The sequence below is a fragment of the Mirounga angustirostris genome, unplaced genomic scaffold (assembly GCF_029215605.1).
Source record: "Mirounga angustirostris isolate CCGP_5_RB_7025 unplaced genomic scaffold, mMirAng1.0.hap1 SCAF_2, whole genome shotgun sequence".
Taxonomy (NCBI): Eukaryota; Metazoa; Chordata; class Mammalia; order Carnivora; family Phocidae; genus Mirounga; species Mirounga angustirostris.
Window position 1 is genome coordinate 33011551 of NW_026991710.1, and position 17567 is coordinate 33029117.

Genomic DNA, 17567 nt, shown 5'->3' on the forward strand with positions numbered 1-17567 from the left:
CTCCAGCACTTGCTATGAGATTAGTAAATAAATCTTCCCGTATACCTCAGGCATTTCTCAAACTGCTACTGCTTTGCTGTATCTCAGTGGGGCTGTTTGTTGTGCTGTGTCTTCAAGGATGAGGACTCAGTTTCCTTTCACTTTCCTGTTTCTCCCAGAGCCAAACCCAGTGATTTTAAAGTTCCAGGTGTTAAGCGCCACTGATTGTAAGAACTTGAAGTTAGGCCCCTCTGTTTTTCAAAGCCAAATGTTATAGAGATTCGTCTTCCAAGTGTGGGTTTCTTGTGCATGGTGTGCCTGATGTGGTGGGGTCTTCTCCCCTCCACTCTCCATGTTCTCGGAGTCCTCCCTCCCACAGACAGGCCTGTGGGTCCATTTGCTCCTGACTCTGTCTCCAGTACCCCCCTTCTCTTTGGTGTGGCCTCTTATCTACATTTAGCTGTGTAGAATGTGTTCTGCCAGTCTTCAGGTCATTTTCTGGGTTATTTACACTGATGTGGGTGTTATCTAGGTGTATCTGTGGGATGAGGTGAGCTTAGGATCCTCATACTCTGCCTTCTTCCCTGAAGTTCTCTCACAATTTCTGTTTATTGAGCCTTAAGTTCTTCAAATTTATTAGTAGGATTGTCAAAATCTTTTTATATTGTTCAAAAAAGACCATACACAGATTTGTCATCTACCCTCACTCATAGTTAAGCAAAGAACCCTATTTATTTTAATTTTGAAAAGTATTGCATGAATCAAGAGATCAACAAATTATAGAAAAAGTCTGAAGCATAAGTTTACCTGTGTCAGAATTTCATAAAAGTCTTGTGTCACAATATATTCCAGAGATTGCAATATTGTTAGTGTTTTTGCTTTTCAGGATTGATTCTAGCAATTCTAATAGAGAACAATTCAAACACAAAAACTCCAAGTTGTTATAGAGAATGACGAGGCTGATATAACCAAGGTACAGTTTCTTTATTTGATTATTTTGAATCTAGGAGCTTCTGTCTTCTGCCTAGAAGGTGAAGAAAGCTGTAAAGAGGGTGATTACTGCTAATCTGCAAAGTCATTTTCTTGAACCCATCAGAGAAGTAAAGTAACCAGATGGCCTGAAATTTAAACAAAGGTGCCTCAGACACAAGGGGTTTTCATCTACACATGGGTGCTTTCACGTGTCATTCATCAACATTCACAGGGATCGTTGGGCACAGGTGGAGGCCAGAGACAAGCCTTTCTTGGTGGTGCAGCCTGGGAAGGTGAGCACCTGCTGCTGTGTCAAAGTCACCAAGCCCCACCTGGACTCTTTCCCTGTGTAACAAAACTCATAGTTGCTGGGAAAGGAAAGTGACTCTTCAGCCCTGAGTATAGGTGTAGGTCAGATAAGGTTGGGGAAAGAAAAAGATCCCTGTCCCATGGGGAAGGAGCAGAAAACCATCCTGGAACCAGACCTTTAGAGGCTCCTACTGCTGGGAGAGGTCAGAATCACAGAGGAAGCCCCATCTCTTGGAATGTTTTTTACCAGGGGATCCGTTTTCTGGCGAGGCCTCTCTTCCTGGATTGCAGCTGGCCATCTTCTCTCACAGACTTTCCTCCGTGTGCACAGCTGGAGAGAGTACACAAGTGAGTTCTCTGATGTCTCATCAGGACAGGAACTCCTAAGAGAAGGAACCGATCAGTCACTGTGAATATGGTGGCCTCTTGTTTACACATAGTGTTTTGTATCTTTGGTTAATAAAGTCAGCTGTGGCCATGACCACAGTGGAGAAAATGGTTTCCAGACCTGCCTAACTTGAGAACCAGATTGACTCCAGCAAGTAACCCTGTGAGGAGTGGAACTCACTGATGAGAAGGGTGCTTTTTTTTTTTTTTTTTAAGATTTTATTTATTTATTTGACAGAGAGAGACACAGTGAGAGAGGGAACACAAGCAGGGGGAGTGGGGGAGGGAGAAGCAGGCTTCCTGCTGAGCAGGGAGCCTAATGGGGGGCTCAATCCCAGGACCCTGGGATTGTGACCTGAGTCAAAGGCAGACACTTAACGACTGAGCCACCCAGGTGCCCCGAGAAGGGTGCTTTGCCTGCAAATTCAGTTATTGTTAATAATGGTGCTTTTGACATGATGTGGATTTGACAGTCCGGTTACTTAAGTGGATGCTGCATTGTTTTGCATAGTTAAAGATTTTTTGAAGAGGTCTCATTTATCAATTTTTTTTTTTCTTTTTCTTTTAAGTAATCTCTACTCCCAACGTGGGGCTTGAATTTAAGACCCGGAGATCAAGAGTTGCATGTTCTACGAACTGAGCCAGCCAGGTGTCCCGTGTCTCATTTATCTTAAACTTTATTGAGGTATAACTTACCATAAAATATAATTCACTGGTTTTTAGTAAATTTATTGAGTTGTGCGACAATCACTGCAATCCAGTTTTAGAACATTTCCATCACTCTGGTAAGATCCCATGAGCCCATTTACAGTTAATCCCTGCTCTTAGCCCTGGCCAACCACTATTTTACTTTATATCTCTATAGATTTTGCTTCTCTGGATATTTTATATACATAGAAGCATAGTAGTTTTTTGTGTCTGGCTTTTTTCACTTAGCATAATGTTTCTGGGATTTATCTATGTTGTAGCATGATTAGTATTTCCTTCCTTTTTATTGCTTAGGATTCCATTGTATATACACATCACCACCTCATTGCTGTCTCATTGCTGCCGTGAAGTACTGAACCCAAGCTTTCCAGGGTTCCTGCCTGAATTCACTGAGCAAATGTCTTCTTTGCATCTCGGCAACCCATACTCTCAATGATTGAGCTTTCCTAGGGGCAGAGATTCTAGTTGCAATGCCAGCCCTTTCTGAGCCTCTTTGCTCAACTGTTATTGTTGAAAAATATTGATCACAAGCAGGGATATTAAAATGGACATGAACTCAGGCAGAAATCTTTCTAATCTGTTCCTTCCCACATTCAGAATCTTATTCTCCCCAAAGCCAAATAGCAATGAAGGCCATGTTTGCACAATGGCTTTCTTCTTGTCTCTACTAATTATTACGGCATATTCATAACTCCTTCATCCTTCCATAGGAATTGTAATATTTAGGTAGTTCTCACCCTCAAAACACAATGCCAAAATTATCAGTAAGATAGAAATGCATTAGTGAAGATCAGGTCTTTGGGCAACAAACACTTTGCTATTTATGTTGCTATTGTCACAAAAAAGGTGGAACCAGCAGGAGATTGGAGATGATGTAATATTTGGTTTATAAAATATTTGTGAAAGTTTTCCTCTGAGTCAGCTTTGGAGCCTGAGATCTGCTTGACTATCATGGCATGGTGGATGCCTTGTGATCAATAGAAGATCCTAGTTGTGCGAATGTGTGGAGAGAGAGAAAAGCAATGGGATCTGTCTAGTTTTGATCCCAGTGAGCTCTGACTTCTAAAAAGAGGCAGGCCCTTCTGTTCATAATTCTAGGATTCCATGGGCAGAGCAAGCTGGGCCTGTTCTACAGAGGATACTTAAAAGAACCTCTGTAGAATGGTTACAAGTTAGATGGCTTTAGGGGTACCAGCCTTCTGCCTTTCAGTTCTTAGCCTGAGGTAGGTTGCAAAGGGGCCGGTTCCTCTTGTGTTCTGAAGCTGGCCTCTCTCTGGAAGGTACACTCCACTGTAAGTTAGGTGAAACCAGATGGCAAAACCGCCAAACCTTTGAGAGGACAATGGTCTCAGGCACTCCTTTGGGTTGAGGTTGTATGGCCATCAGGGTGAGTCTCTCCTAAAAACGCTGAGAACAAAACTAAAAGAGGGGCTTCAAGGGGGGACACTGCCTGGGTCTCCACCAGAATTTGCTTTTTGGAGAAGCACGGTAAGGTGCTGCGGTTACAGAAAGTTTGTCCGAAGAAGCCACAGGAATTGTCCGCACACCCAAATTTGTGCTTGGGAAGGGAGTGCACTGAGGACAGCAGGTGAGCAAGGTTTGGGGGCTGGGACCCGGTCTTGCAGTTTACAGAGGGAGTAATGCTTCACACAAGGGAAGTGCTCGGTGTTTGTACTGCTCAACTAGCAGGCTTCTTTCTGGTCCTTCCCCTGCTAGAGTTTGCCCTTCCTTATGGTCACCTTTGCCCAGGGGGTCCTCGACCTGAAGAGCCACCTCCTGCATCAGATCCAGCTCATTGTGAGGCAGAGGCTTGCTCAGCCCAGTCCTTTTTTAGGAATCTGCATCTCCTCTCAGAGTTGCATTTCTTTATATAGAAAAGGTAGGTTTTGTTTCTACAGCATCTATCGGGGCTCTGAAGTCCAGACAATATATAACCTGAAACAGTCATAGCTGTCTGTGTTGTACCATTTCCTTTATATTGCTAGTCCTTCTAAGGCCCCAAACTAGTGTTTTCAATGTCAGCCCCTGGCATTGTGCCTAGTCTGTACAGATTAAATAAATAAATATCTGTAATGAGGAAAATCGCTCGCTACTCCTTACCCTTCAGTTTTTACTGGCTTCCATAGACTAGGACCTTGCTCCTTACATGGATTAATGACCTCTAATTGAATTACTTTCCAAGCTTCTCGCAGAATTTGATACAGTGCTATTTCCTAAAAGGAATGGATTTTATTCAGAATGGTCTTTACTAGAGAATAGGAGTAACTAGAGAACGAAGGGAAGGAAAGTGCCTTTAGTTGGCAATCAAGATCGAAAAATGTTATTTGAGAAATACCCCAAAATGGAAATCCTGATTACCAGCCTGGCACAGACTCCTTAGAAATGGGACCCACGTGTTCTTGTTGGCCTTTCATCTTTTTAAATTTATTTGAGAGAGAGAGGGAGTGCGCACAAGCAGAAGGAGCGGGAGCAGGGTCCCCACTGAGCAGAGCCCGATGTGGGGCTCAATCCCAGGACCCCAAGATCATGACCTGAGCTGAAGTCAGATGCTTAACTAAGCCACCCAGGCATCCCCATTGGCCTTTCAAGTAAGACACAGAATGAAGTAAAGAAGGTTTATTACTCTTATGGAAGTGAAAAATTAGAGCTCTGGTTTACAGGCTGAGGAGGTAGGGGATTATGCACATTCATTTCCATTGTTCTACACTGTTGCTGGCTTACAGGACCAATTTTTACTTCTTGTGAGCATGCCATCATTATTATTGAGGCAGGCTGCAAAGCTTGTCGTCAGACTGTTAGAGACTTGCTGGTCTCCAGTGGTTTCTATGAACAGTTTATCCATGTGAATAGTGAAGGCAGAAAAGTCTTGACAATACAAATATCAAGGTGTTGAACGATAATCCCATTGAGGGTAAAATACAGAACCAGGCAGGATAGCTAGCTTTATTTGTCATTCTGCTCATTTCTTATTCCGGATACATGCAATTTACTTGCTTTCATCAGTTTTTAAACTAAATGTGCATGTCCAAAATTTGCAATAAATAGATGCATCATAGTATAAATGAAAGGCCACTTTTAGTTCTTGGGTTAAAAAGCAACTTCTAAAGTTTCCCAAATGTCTATCAGAATTTATCATCTATTATGTTCTCCCTGTCACTGTAGGTCAGATCAGAGTACATAGCCAGGAAATTTGAAGGTTTGATTTTTTCATTTATGATTACATTTGATTTCTTATAAGGACATGCAGACTCCAGAATCCAAACAGAAAATATGCAAATATGTTATCAGCTTGTGACATACATGAATATTCAGGGTTCCACACTACTATATAATGCTGCATTTCTTGGTTTTATTTGAAACAATGCATATTTTTAGCATTTTATGGTAGGATTTTACACTCATCATTTACACAAATTACAAGGTTCTGCTTCAAGTCTTTAAAAAAATTTTTTAAAAATTCAGCCCATGTGCAGCACAAGAATATGCAAAACTACTTTACATTATACACACTTTTTATCAAAGGAGATACAAAATTCTGGCTTGTAGTTTTAGACAAATACAAGAAGCTTCAAACTAGACACAAAGGGTTAACATTAATTCTCAAATATAAGTCTGCACTTTGTGTTGTATTTCTCTGAGATGTGAATATCAAATTCCTAAGGGATTTAACTTTTTCCTTTTTGCAAAGGAAAACTGACAAATGTCCCTTAAGTCCCTCCCCATCATCTCAATCTTTTTATCCTCCTACTCTCCCTTCCCTTAGTGCTAGATGCTTGCATCATATTATGAAACCAGGGGGGCCATTTACATACACCTGCGGACCAGATCCTTTTAGCTAAACTCCACTCCTGCAAAAAATCGACGCAGCCACAAACAGATGCGAATGGTTCTGCTACATTGTTATAAATATGACTTAACACTAGGTAATCTAGTCAGCTGTGATGCTGAGTAATCAAAAGGAGTTGAAAAAGGTCCCTACTAGTGTGCTTTTTATTGGTGACAGATCGGTGGCCTTAAGAATCAAGTTGTCTGATGCTAAGAGCACTTTAAAAGCTTTCTAAATATACATGTCCACTGTTTGCTTGAGGGACTTCTCTGATGCTTATGCATAGATATTCTTTTTCAGCATGTTGGAGGCAGTATTTTATACTTCTAAAGGGTAATGAAGAGGCAATAAGAAGAGTGAGGGCTTTTCCCGCCCTTTTAAAAGGTATTGTTTTCTATCACTTGTATCCACTGTTCCCTAATCATCACCCGATACCTAAATGTGTGTACATGCATATTTGAAAGAATTACCCATCTTTCACTGAGTCAGTACACAGCCAACTCTTGATTATCTGTAAGTGACATTTACTACTAGCAAATTTCACATTTCACATTAATCATTCTTTTTTGACATAGCTCACATTCGCTGTTTTACATCCCTTGCAGACTACAGCCTCTCAAGACCAACTTCTAATGCAAGTGTCATTTGTGTTTTCTGACCCTCACTAGGAATGTGCAAGGCAACTGAGTGAGCACATTCAGTTAGGGCTTCAGGAAAGAGCCTCAAGTACAGAATGGGGGCAGCTACAACTCTGAGCATAAAGAAGGACAAATTTCAAGTTCCTCCTGAAATAGCTCTTGCAACATACTTGGTTTCATTAAGTTTGTGATTTAAATTGTGACTGCAAAACTCAAAACCTGAGGCATAGCCACTATTTTATATAGATAATGGAGAGTTGGTTGTAATTATGTTGTTTCTTTATGACTTTATTAGCCCTTTCACATAAAAAGAAACACAAGAAAACATAATATGATAGAGATTAAAAAAGACTACCATATGACATCTAAAAGCATTTATTTTATGCAAAAAACTTAAATATGATTATGTGTACACAAAGAGTGCACACATTACCTATGCTGAACAATGCCAAGAAACAATATATTGATGCAACAGTTGTTTTCTAAAATAAACATAAAAACTGAGCCCAGACAGGCAGACAAAAGCAAAATACTTATTTCCCAACAGCACAATGCTGAAGATTGATAGCAATCCTAAACACCTCCAACTTCCTTACAAAGCTGCCAAAGTCCAACTATTTAAAAAAATTGACTTTTTCTTTACATCAATAATAAAAATCTGGTGACAAACATTATAAAACCAAATGCTGGGCAGTCTTTACTCCTTTAAAATTCCAAATATTCCAACATAATCACAGGAGTAAAAACCATTTTAAAGTGATATGCTTTATGAAACAAACAACAATATGTACATTTATTGCAAATTATATTAAGCTAAAATGGAGGGGAATCAAAATATGAAGTGATATGAAATCAATAATAATTTTATTTTCTCACTCTGATAAAAATCAGAAAGCAACATTTATAAAATTGCCACCACATCACTTTTCATAGCAGGGAACCGAAATCTGTACATCTCATTTTTGCAGAAAAGTAGGCAGGCAGAAAGAATTATACATAAAAGTTTCCAAAAGGAAAAACAAAGAAATATTTAATCTGATCTCTTCTAAAAAATTAATTCAGTAGACTTTATTTTTTTCTGTGTAACATGGGAATTCCTGGCTCTAAAATTGATGAATTTTCAGTGTCAGTGTAAGGACATCCTGTTACTTTCTTTAAAATAAAAACTGCAGCATGGAAATTAATGGTGTATTATGCCTTTGAACTCCAGATATGCAGGAACTGGAACCAAGTGTTAAGCAATTTGCTTAATTATTGACTTTTCGTAAGAAAAGTCTAGGGGGGAGGGGAGAATAGAGTTGCTTTTAGCTTCTCTCTCAAGAGTTTCTGCTGTACATTTCCATCAAAGGACTTGTGGTCATGTAAAAGGAAGTAATAGTTTCTTTCAGTTTTCAAGGCAGAAAGTGTGTTCTGAAGTTAACTTCATTTTCTGTTCAGGGACATTTGAATCCAAGTTTTTGCAGAAGCTGGAGACTGCTTCTGTTTGGCTTTCATTTTCTCCCTTTGCAAATGAGTTTTCTTTTTACCTTGGGGAGGGAAGTAGAAGAAAGAAAAGTTAGAAAAGACGTAAACACACCATACCAGAATTATTTCATTTCTATAGTTATTATCTAAAAATCTCAAAATTATTTTCCCATTTTTCACCTGAGACCTTGTTTTAAGGAATCTTTCTCTAAACCATATAAACACACACAGACAAAAAAAGAAATACAAATCTTGCGCCCCAAATATAACTTGTAACTCAGAAACTCTGGGAACCAGTTATCTGTGTTTTAACAAGCCCTCCATGTGATTTTTTTTTTTTTAAGGTTTTATTTATTTATTTGACAGAAAGAGACACAGTGAGAGAGGGAACACAAGCAGGGGGAGTGGGAGAGGGAGAAGCAGGCTTCCCACGGAGCAGGGAGCCCGATGCGGGGCTCAATCCCAGGACTCTGGGATCATGACCTGAGCCGAAGGCAGACGCTTAACGAATGAGCCACCCAGGCGCCCTGATTTTTTTTATTTTTTTATTTTTTAAAGATTTTATTTATTTGAGACAGAGAGCATGAGAGACAGAGAGCATGAGAGGGAGGAGGGTCAGAGGGAGAAGCAGACTCCCCGCCGAGCAGGGAGCCCGATGCGGGACTCGATCCCGGGACTCCAGGATCATGACCTGAGCCGAAGGCAGTCGTTTAATCAACTGAGCCACCCAGGCGCCCGCCGATTTTTTTTTTTTTTTAAGATTTTATTTATTTGAGAGAGAGAGAGAGAGAGCATATGAGAGGGGGAGGGCCAGAGGGAGAAGCAGACTCCTCGCTGAGCAGGGAGCCCGATGTGGGACTCGATCCCGGGACTCCAGGATCATGACCTGAGCCAAAGGCAGTCGCTTAACCAACTGAGCCACCCAGGCGCCCCCTCCATGTGATTTTGAAGCATATAAGAGTTTGCAAGCCAGTGGCTTGGACCAAGTCATAATGCATAGTTTCTTCTACAAATAAAAAGGTATTGGAAAAAAAGAATAATGGAGGGAGTATACAAGTTATATTAATTGTATTTTCTGAAAATTATCAAGGACACTACTACCAATCCATTGATGTTATTAGTATGATGGTAATAAGTTCATAACTTCTATAAGCCATATTTGAGACTTAGACATAAGATAAATATTTTCTCTTTTTGCTTAATGTAATATACATCACTGTTTTTAAACTATTATTCATTATATACTCACTCTTCAAGTATGGAGATGGCTATAAGATATTGATACAATTTATAAAAAATTGAAATAACAGGTCTACCTTGAACATAAAAAAAAAACTAACCAATGAAGAAGTTTTTATTTTCAACCATTAGGTGCTGCTACCCAATGGCAGATTTGCTTACAATAATAAAATAAAAGCTACTCATTTGAAATAACTGTAATTTGTCATTAGTATTGCTTCAAAATAGTATTACAAAAAAAAGTTACTGGGCATTTATTTCTAAGCAGCTAAAGAAGTTCTGGCTTCCAAACTGGGTAAACACATACATCTTCTTTTTTTTCAAATATTTTATTTTATTTGAGATAGAGCATGGGGGGCTGGTAGCGGCAGGCAGAGGGAGAAGCAGACTCCCTGTTGATCATGGAGACCGATGTGGGGCTCGATCCCAGGACCCTGGGACCATGATCTGAGGCAAAGTCAGACACTCAACCAACAGCCACCCAGGGCCCCAAACACCTACATTTTAGTATCCAAAAAAAACCCCAAACCCAAAAAACAAAAAAAACCAAGGGGGAAAATTTAGCTTAATTCTGTTAAAGAGGTTAGAGGAATCAAATCCCCACTGGTCCCATTTCCCTAGTAAAGAGAGAGAGTCTGATTTTTGGAAGCATGAGCATGGGGGATATGGTCTCTCTTCTCTCACCTAACTCCTCTTTGGGAGGAGGAAGAACCCATCTAATCTTAATAGGTGAGGGGCGAGGGGTGGGAGGAACTAAGCATGCTGGGCTTGTCCTCTCCTGGATTTGTTTTCTTTTGCCTCCAAAAGGGGCATTTAGGTCAGCCTGTGGTGGTTCAATTTAGAGGCAAGGCATTAGTAGCCACCTGGCCTGTCAATTCCCACATCTTTCATCAGCCGTATCAGTATTAAAACTGGGTCTCCTTCGCAACAATTCCAAACTTGGGAGAAAGATAAGGGAGTTGTTTACTTGTATTCCACTACATGTACATTTTATTAAGATGACAATGCTTAGGGCGCCTGGGTGGCTCAGTTGGTTAAGCGACTGCCTTCGGCTCAGGTCATGATCCTGGAGTCCCGGGATCGAGTCCCACATCGGGCTCCCTGCTCGGCGGGGAGTCTGCTTCTCCCTCTGACCCTCCCCCCTCTCATGCTCGCTCTATCTCATTCTCTCTCTCAAATAAATAAAATCTTTTTTTTTTTAAAGATTTTATTTATTTATTTGACAGAGAGATACACAGCGAGAGAGGGAACACAAGCAGGGGGAGGGGGAGAGGGAGAAGCAGGCTCCCCGCCGAGCAGGGAGCCCGATGCGGGGCTCGATCCCAGGACCCTGAGATCATGACCTGAGCCGAAGGCAGACGCTCAATGACTGAGCCACCCAGGCGCCCTCAAATAAATAAAATCTTAAAAAAAAAAAAAAAGATGACAATGCTTAAAAAACAAGCTAAGTGATTAAGATTCTTACGGAGACTTAATTTGTTATAATATATAAAAAAGATTTAATAATGTGATTATCGAAGAATCCCCTAGAAGCTGCCTGCTTCAACTTCAGGAAGCTTCCCTTTACCAGCTCTGAGTCCTCAGTATCTTCCTGGCTGCTCTCACAGACTTTTAAATGATCCAGATCACTAGAAGAATTTCATGGACTTGATTCCATGTCCCAAAGGGAATGGTCATCACATCCAAGCACCTGGTTTCTAAGAAATGTCATACTATTTTGATAAAAATTCACCTGTTACTGAAAAAGTATTCATATCAAAGTAATACATGGTTGCGTAATAAATGGGGATACATACTTAGGGATTACTATGATTTTAAGATGTGAACCCAGGCAGTGACAGGAAACTTTCTCAATATACAAATGAGTACAAGAAGTAGGAAATTCTTCGCTTAAAAAAAAAAAAAATTCCAAGATTCTTGAACACTTCCACACTAAGCATGCTAAGCAAAACATATTCATCCAAAGATGGGAAAACTATAGTCTGTTTTCCTATAGGTAATTTCTTTATATTTAGTTTCCCCAGAAGTCCCAAATTTAAGGACTGTTTCTCCCCTGGTGTTTCCTGGTAGTCTCTTCCTTGTGGAAGCATTTAGCCTTAAAAGTGCAAGCAAAACATACCGAAGAATCAGCAGACCTACAAAAATACATTTTCAATGCAAAATGTTTGGAATTGTTTGCCATCTCAAAAACACAAAGGAAAAACAAGTAAACTAAATAATTGAAATGATGATCTACCCTTCACCCAAAACTCAGAAAGCCAACATTAATTGTCCAGTTGTCAGATACTGTTTCCTGACCATAATACACAAATGGCTAATTATTATAAATGTATAGGGTAAATTCCAGGAATTTTCTCAAAAGAAGTAACAATTTCAAATATAGCCCAAAATACAGACAGGAACATTTACTGGAATAAACGTGCGTGCGCGCACGTGCACGCACACACACACACACACACACACAAATAGCTGAGGGAATAATACATTTACTAGAAAAATCCAAGGGGATCTAAAAATTTTATAGTTAAGTTTACAAGTTAAAATGCTCAGCATCAACTCTCAGATTAAGAAGTAAAATCTAGGGGCGCCTGGGTGGCTCAGTCGTTAAGGGTCTGCCTTCGGCTTGGGTCATGATTCCAGGGACCTGGAATCAAGCCCTGCATCAGGCTCCACAGGAAGCCTGCTTCTCCCTCCCCCACTCCCCCTGCTGTGTTCCTGCTCTCGCTGTGTCTCTCTCTGTCAAATAAATAAATACAATCTTAAAAAAAAAGGTAAAATCTATGCCAGTAAATTTTTGTACATATTATCTATGTTTTGGATAAAGTATCCATCCTTGAATTAGTAAATAAATTCTACAAGCAGGAATCATACTAAAAGTTATTTACCTAATGCTCTCAGTAAGAGGACCTAGTAAGAGGAATTCTAGAGGGTTAGCACCTGCCACACATTATAAGTGCTGATTGTAGCATTAGAATAGCTCTAGAGGCTACCATTTATCAAGAGTCCTACCTAATAGTGCTGAAGGATTAAACAAGGTAGCAGAGACTGTGGTTGGCATATACTAGGGTCCCCAAAATGGTTTTCATTAATAAAATATAATCACACAATGATCACAATATAAATACCAAACAGTAAGATTGGGCGAGTTTTCTAGAGATGGTACTAGCACAATGTGTAGACTGGCGATCAAATGGCATACATGGAGTAAAGAAGATTAGGGTAATGTCATGGGGAGAGGGTCTTTTCGGATGTTACTGTGGAAACCTGTGACCAGAGCAGGAACGGATCATCTGGCAAGTGAGAAATTAAGCAAGTGAAAGGTATGAAGAATAATGCAAGGTTAAGGAAGAGACTGAAGTGGCATCTGAAGTTAGAGAGCAGGGCCATAGAGAAGCACTAGGGTACTTAATTATCAAAGTCTTGCATTCCAGCTTCAAGTCCAGGGGCAAACTACTTTAGTGCAGCAATTCAGATCTCACTCCACAATGCAAGGCCTCTAGGCGAGGCTTTGGAGGCTCTGAGTCTCCAGGGCAATAAGCAAGCTGACCATCACCCTGGGGTCATCCTTCTCACAGATTTAGTGTTTGATGGCTCTCATGTTTGGCAATCCTATTTCTTCTTTTAGTAATTAGCTGGTTGAAATTTTAATGACAACCTTAACAGGATGATTCAAGGTGTTGGATTAGCTCTATATTGAGAACTGTAATCATGTGGCTTTAATCTCTATGGGATCCTCACCAGGTCTCAGGAAAATATAGGTGGGATATCAAATCAATCACAGGTAATACCTGTAGTTAATGGAAGTATGCTTATTTTTATTTTTTTTTAAGTAAACTCTATGCCCAACATGGGGCTTGAACTCACGACCCCGAGATCAAGAGTGGCATGCTCTACCAACTGAGCCAGCCAGGTGCCCCAATGAGAAGTAGGTTTAGAATCTTGTAGGAAGGTGGAAGCTACAGTCCCACTATGAAATAAAAATAAAGCTGGTAACTTCAGGATTTTGACCATTTAACATTTCTCCTTAAATTGAAATAGTTAAAATATCAGCCAAATCACAAATAAGGAACTTTTGGTGTGTCTATTACATCGTTTGGTAGTAACTACACATTATCTTTTACATCATTACACAATATCTTTTACATTTTAAGAGTAAAAACAAATAGAGTTCTGAATGTTCACAGTTTAAAAATGTTTAAGGGGCGCCTGGGTGGCTCAGACAGTTAAGCGTCTGCCTTCGGCTCAGGTCATGATCTCAGGGTCCTGGGATCGAGCCCCGCATCGGGCTCCCTGCTCAGTGGGGAGCCTGCTTCTCCCTCTGTCTCTACCTGCTGCTTCCTCTGCTTGTGCTCTCTCTCAAAAATAAATTAAAAAAATTAAAAGGGCGCCTGGGTGGCTCAATCGTTAAGCGTCTGCCTTCGGCTCAGGTCATGATCCCAGGGTCCTGGGATCGAGTCCCACATTGGGCTCCCTGCTCGGCGGGAAGCCTGCTTCTCCCTCTCCCACTCCCCCTGCTTATGTTCCTGCTCTCGTTATCTCTCTCTCTGTCAAATAAATAAATAAATAAAAATCTTAAAAAAAATAAAAATAAAAAATAAAAGTTTCAAAATACCGCATAAATTACAGGAGGAACCACCACACTGAGGTGCTTACTAAAGGATTCTCCTGGATTCCAAGTCTTGCTCTGCATGGCACTGGCCAGGTGCCTGGAGACACTCTGTTCAAGTCTCCTTACCTCTAACATAGGGTTGTACTTGATTCATGTTGACTTTTGGCAAGACAAATATATGTTTAACAACCTTTCCCTATTATTACTATTATTTCTATTAATAAATATGCCAAGCCACCCCAAATATTATTCTACCTAATTTTCATCAATCTGACAATGTTCTTGGCATGAGGTGCTTCTTTTACTTCAAGTGTGCCACCTTCAAGAATCTCTGATCTATTGCTTGGTTTATTCCTCTCTGACGCTAACATGCAGGGGCTTTTGTTTGCATGTACTGTGAAAGAGGTTAAAAAGAGGACTATAGTTGGTCTGTTTGGCTTAACCTGTGGTTATTTTAAACAGGTGTTTCTTTGCTTTTTTTTTTAGATTTTATTTTTGTTTTTTTTCTAAGATTTTATTTTTATTTGAGAGAGAGACAGAGAGAGAGAAAAGGCAGAGGGAAAGGGGGAAGCAGACTCCCCACTGAGCAGGGAGCCCGATGAGGGCTCGATCCAGGGTCAGATGCTTAACCGGCTGAGCCACCCAGGTGCCCCAACCTGTGGTTATTTTAAATGAAATAGCTTTAGGGGCGCCTGGCTGGCTCAGTTGGAAGAGCATGAGACTCTTGATCTCAGGGTCTTGAGTTCGAGCCCCACAATGGCTGCAGAGATTACTTAAATAAACTTAAATATAACTAACTAAATAAACGAGCTTTTTACATAAGAGTTATAAAAATCAACAATGCAAATGTACTCCATTATGGAAACTATTACACATACGAACTACATTAGCTATTTAAGATATACAAGAAAATAAAAAATACAAGTATTTTCAAAGTACTCTCTGTTATACCAGTTTTGTGCGCATGTGTAGTGCCTTAGAATTAAGACTTAATTTTAGGGGCGCCTGGGTGGCTCAGTTGTTAAGTCGTCTGCCTTTGGCTCAGGTCTTGATCCCAGGGTCCTGGGATCGAGCCCTGCATCGGGCTCCTGCTCAGCGGGAAGCCTGCTCCTCCCTCTCCTGCTCCCCCTGCTTGTGTTCCCTCTCTCGCTGTCTCTCTGTCAAATAAATAAATATTTAAAAAAAAAACAGACTAATTTTACCTTAAAATACAATATAGCATGGCAGTTACAAACTCTGGAGGACACTGCTTGGGTTTAATCCTGGCCCCACTATATAAGCAGAGACCAAAAGCTACATGGGGCCCCTATACCTGGGTTTCCTCCTCTTTGTAAGCTGGGAATAATGGTAGAACTTACCACAAAGAGGTGTTTTGAGGATTTAATAGGTTAACAAAGAGCTTAAAATTGAGCCTGGCTCATAATCAGTACTATATGAGTATTAGAGATCATTATTCCTATGTAGCACTTTTTTTGTTGTAGTAAAATTTGTATGACCTAACATTTACCATTTTAACCATTTTTAAGTACATGGTAGCATTAAGTACATTCACAATGTTGTACAATCAAGGCCATCCATTTCTAGAATGTTTTCATCTTCCCCAAATGAAACTCTGTACACCCACTAAACACTAAAGCCTACTCCCTCTTCGTCCTGGTAACCACCATTCCACTTTTGGTCTATACGAACGTAATGGCTCTAGGTGCCTCATCTAAATGGAATCATACGGTATTTGTCCTTTGGGGTATGGCTCATTTCAATTAGCATAATGTCCTTAAGGTCCATCCATGTTGTAGCATGTGTCGGAATTTCATTCTGTTTTATGCAGTAATTACCAAAAAAGTCCTATACTTTTACTGTTATCAACTAATGCGAAAGTTTTCTGGTTTCTTCTGGAGGTGACAAGCTAGGGAAATAAACTCTTTGAGGGCAAGAACCTTTTTACTTTGGATACATTTGTGTTGCCAACACCCAGCATGATGCCTAGCACTCTTATCAGTTGAGTATTTGTTAATTAAAAGAACGAACGACAAGTACAAGCAGCAATACTGGTGTGCCTATAAGGCATTCAACTCTATGCAAGAGGGGATCATGAGCAGTAGAGTCTGTGGAGTAAGTAAGCTTTCACTCAACAGTTCCTCAGGATTCCAAGCTTAAGTCATAATGCTAGAATGTAAAGGCAGAGTTGTAGATTAGGTTTAGGAAAAGATAAAAGGAAGCCTGGGAGAAAGTTTCAGAATGTACTTCTATATTTTGTTAAATTAGTAGCAGACAGTTCAATCACAAGTTTCTGAAACATGTGTGCAAAATATTTGATCTATTCTACACAGTTAACACAGTACAGAGTTGTCAAGAACATCTAATTTAACCACCTAGCTTCACTGAGAATATAAAACCATCACAGAACTCTGTTTTGGCTAACACACTGCCCCCCGTGACCTAACAGCAAGCATACTTGAGACTTCTAAGGTGTTTTTCACTCAAGACATTTTTAGATTTTCAAGAAGGCTCAATGCTATTCTTTTTTTTTTTTAATTTTTTATTTTATTTTATTTATTTATTTATTTATTTATTTATTTGAGACAGAGAGAATGAGAGAGACAGAGAGCACATGAGAGGGGGGAGGGTCAGAAGGAGAAGCAGGCTCCCTGCCGAGCAGGGAGCCCGAGATGCGGGACTCGATCCCGGGACTCCGGGATCATGACCTGAGCCGAAGGCAGTCGCTTAACCAACTGAGCCACCCAGGCGCCCCTCAATGCTATTCTTAACCAGTCTCTGGCACTGAAGCCACTTCTGTTGGTTTGATGATGTTGGGGCACATGGTGCAGCAAAAGCAGAGCAGGGGGCTTTACCAGGCGCTAATCAGAGATAAGGTCTGGTGGCTCAAGTGGCCTGTGTGTGATGATCAGTACTAATGGAACACCTAGAATAGAATTTTAGAAACCCTTCAGAAAATTCTGGCCACCTCGAAGGAAAGCGTTCAACTTTTGTGCAACTGAAAAGTGTATTAAGGGGTAGAGACTCTAGAATTCAAAAACAATGGCTATAACAATGAGCATTTATTCTGTGAAAGGCACTTGGTTAAGTGCTTTATATTTATTGATCCATTTAATTCTTAGGACAGTCCTCTGAAGAAGGTATTATTATGCTGTCTTACTGAAGACAAAGAGGGGGCTGAGGTTAAATATGATCTAGATCTAGATCTGAGGAGAAAAATAATGAATTTGCCCCCAATAGCTTTCATTATTACACTTACTACACATAAAACTAGAAGTGAGTAGGAGAAACACCCATTACTTAGATCAGGTTTGGGCCTGAATCTGCTCCCATGAGATGTCATAAAAGGTAGCTTGAGACACTTAAAATATAAGAAGATTTAACATGAATGGTAATTTTAAAAATGTACTTGTTAACACAAGGCAACACTATACTTTAT

The 17567-nt window shown here is 40.2% G+C and overlaps 1 protein-coding gene across 4 annotated transcripts in view; it reads right to left on the minus strand.

Moving 5' to 3' along the window:
- Nucleotides 1–1109: 1109 nt before the first annotated feature.
- The window catches only part of PDS5A (PDS5 cohesin associated factor A), a 137909-nt gene continuing 121451 nt past the window's right edge, over nt 1110–17567 (minus strand). For 2 of the 4 annotated variants that reach the window (XM_045881292.3, XM_045881293.3), the window contains exon 33: nt 4959–8345. In XM_045881292.3, coding sequence (XP_045737248.1) covers nt 8342–8345 — 4 coding nt within the window. In that variant the 3' untranslated portion in view covers nt 4959–8341. Of the gene's footprint in view, nt 1644–4958; nt 8346–17567 lie in introns of those variants that run through there. The other 2 variants (XM_064584392.1, XM_064584391.1) reach the window with 2 other exon arrangements.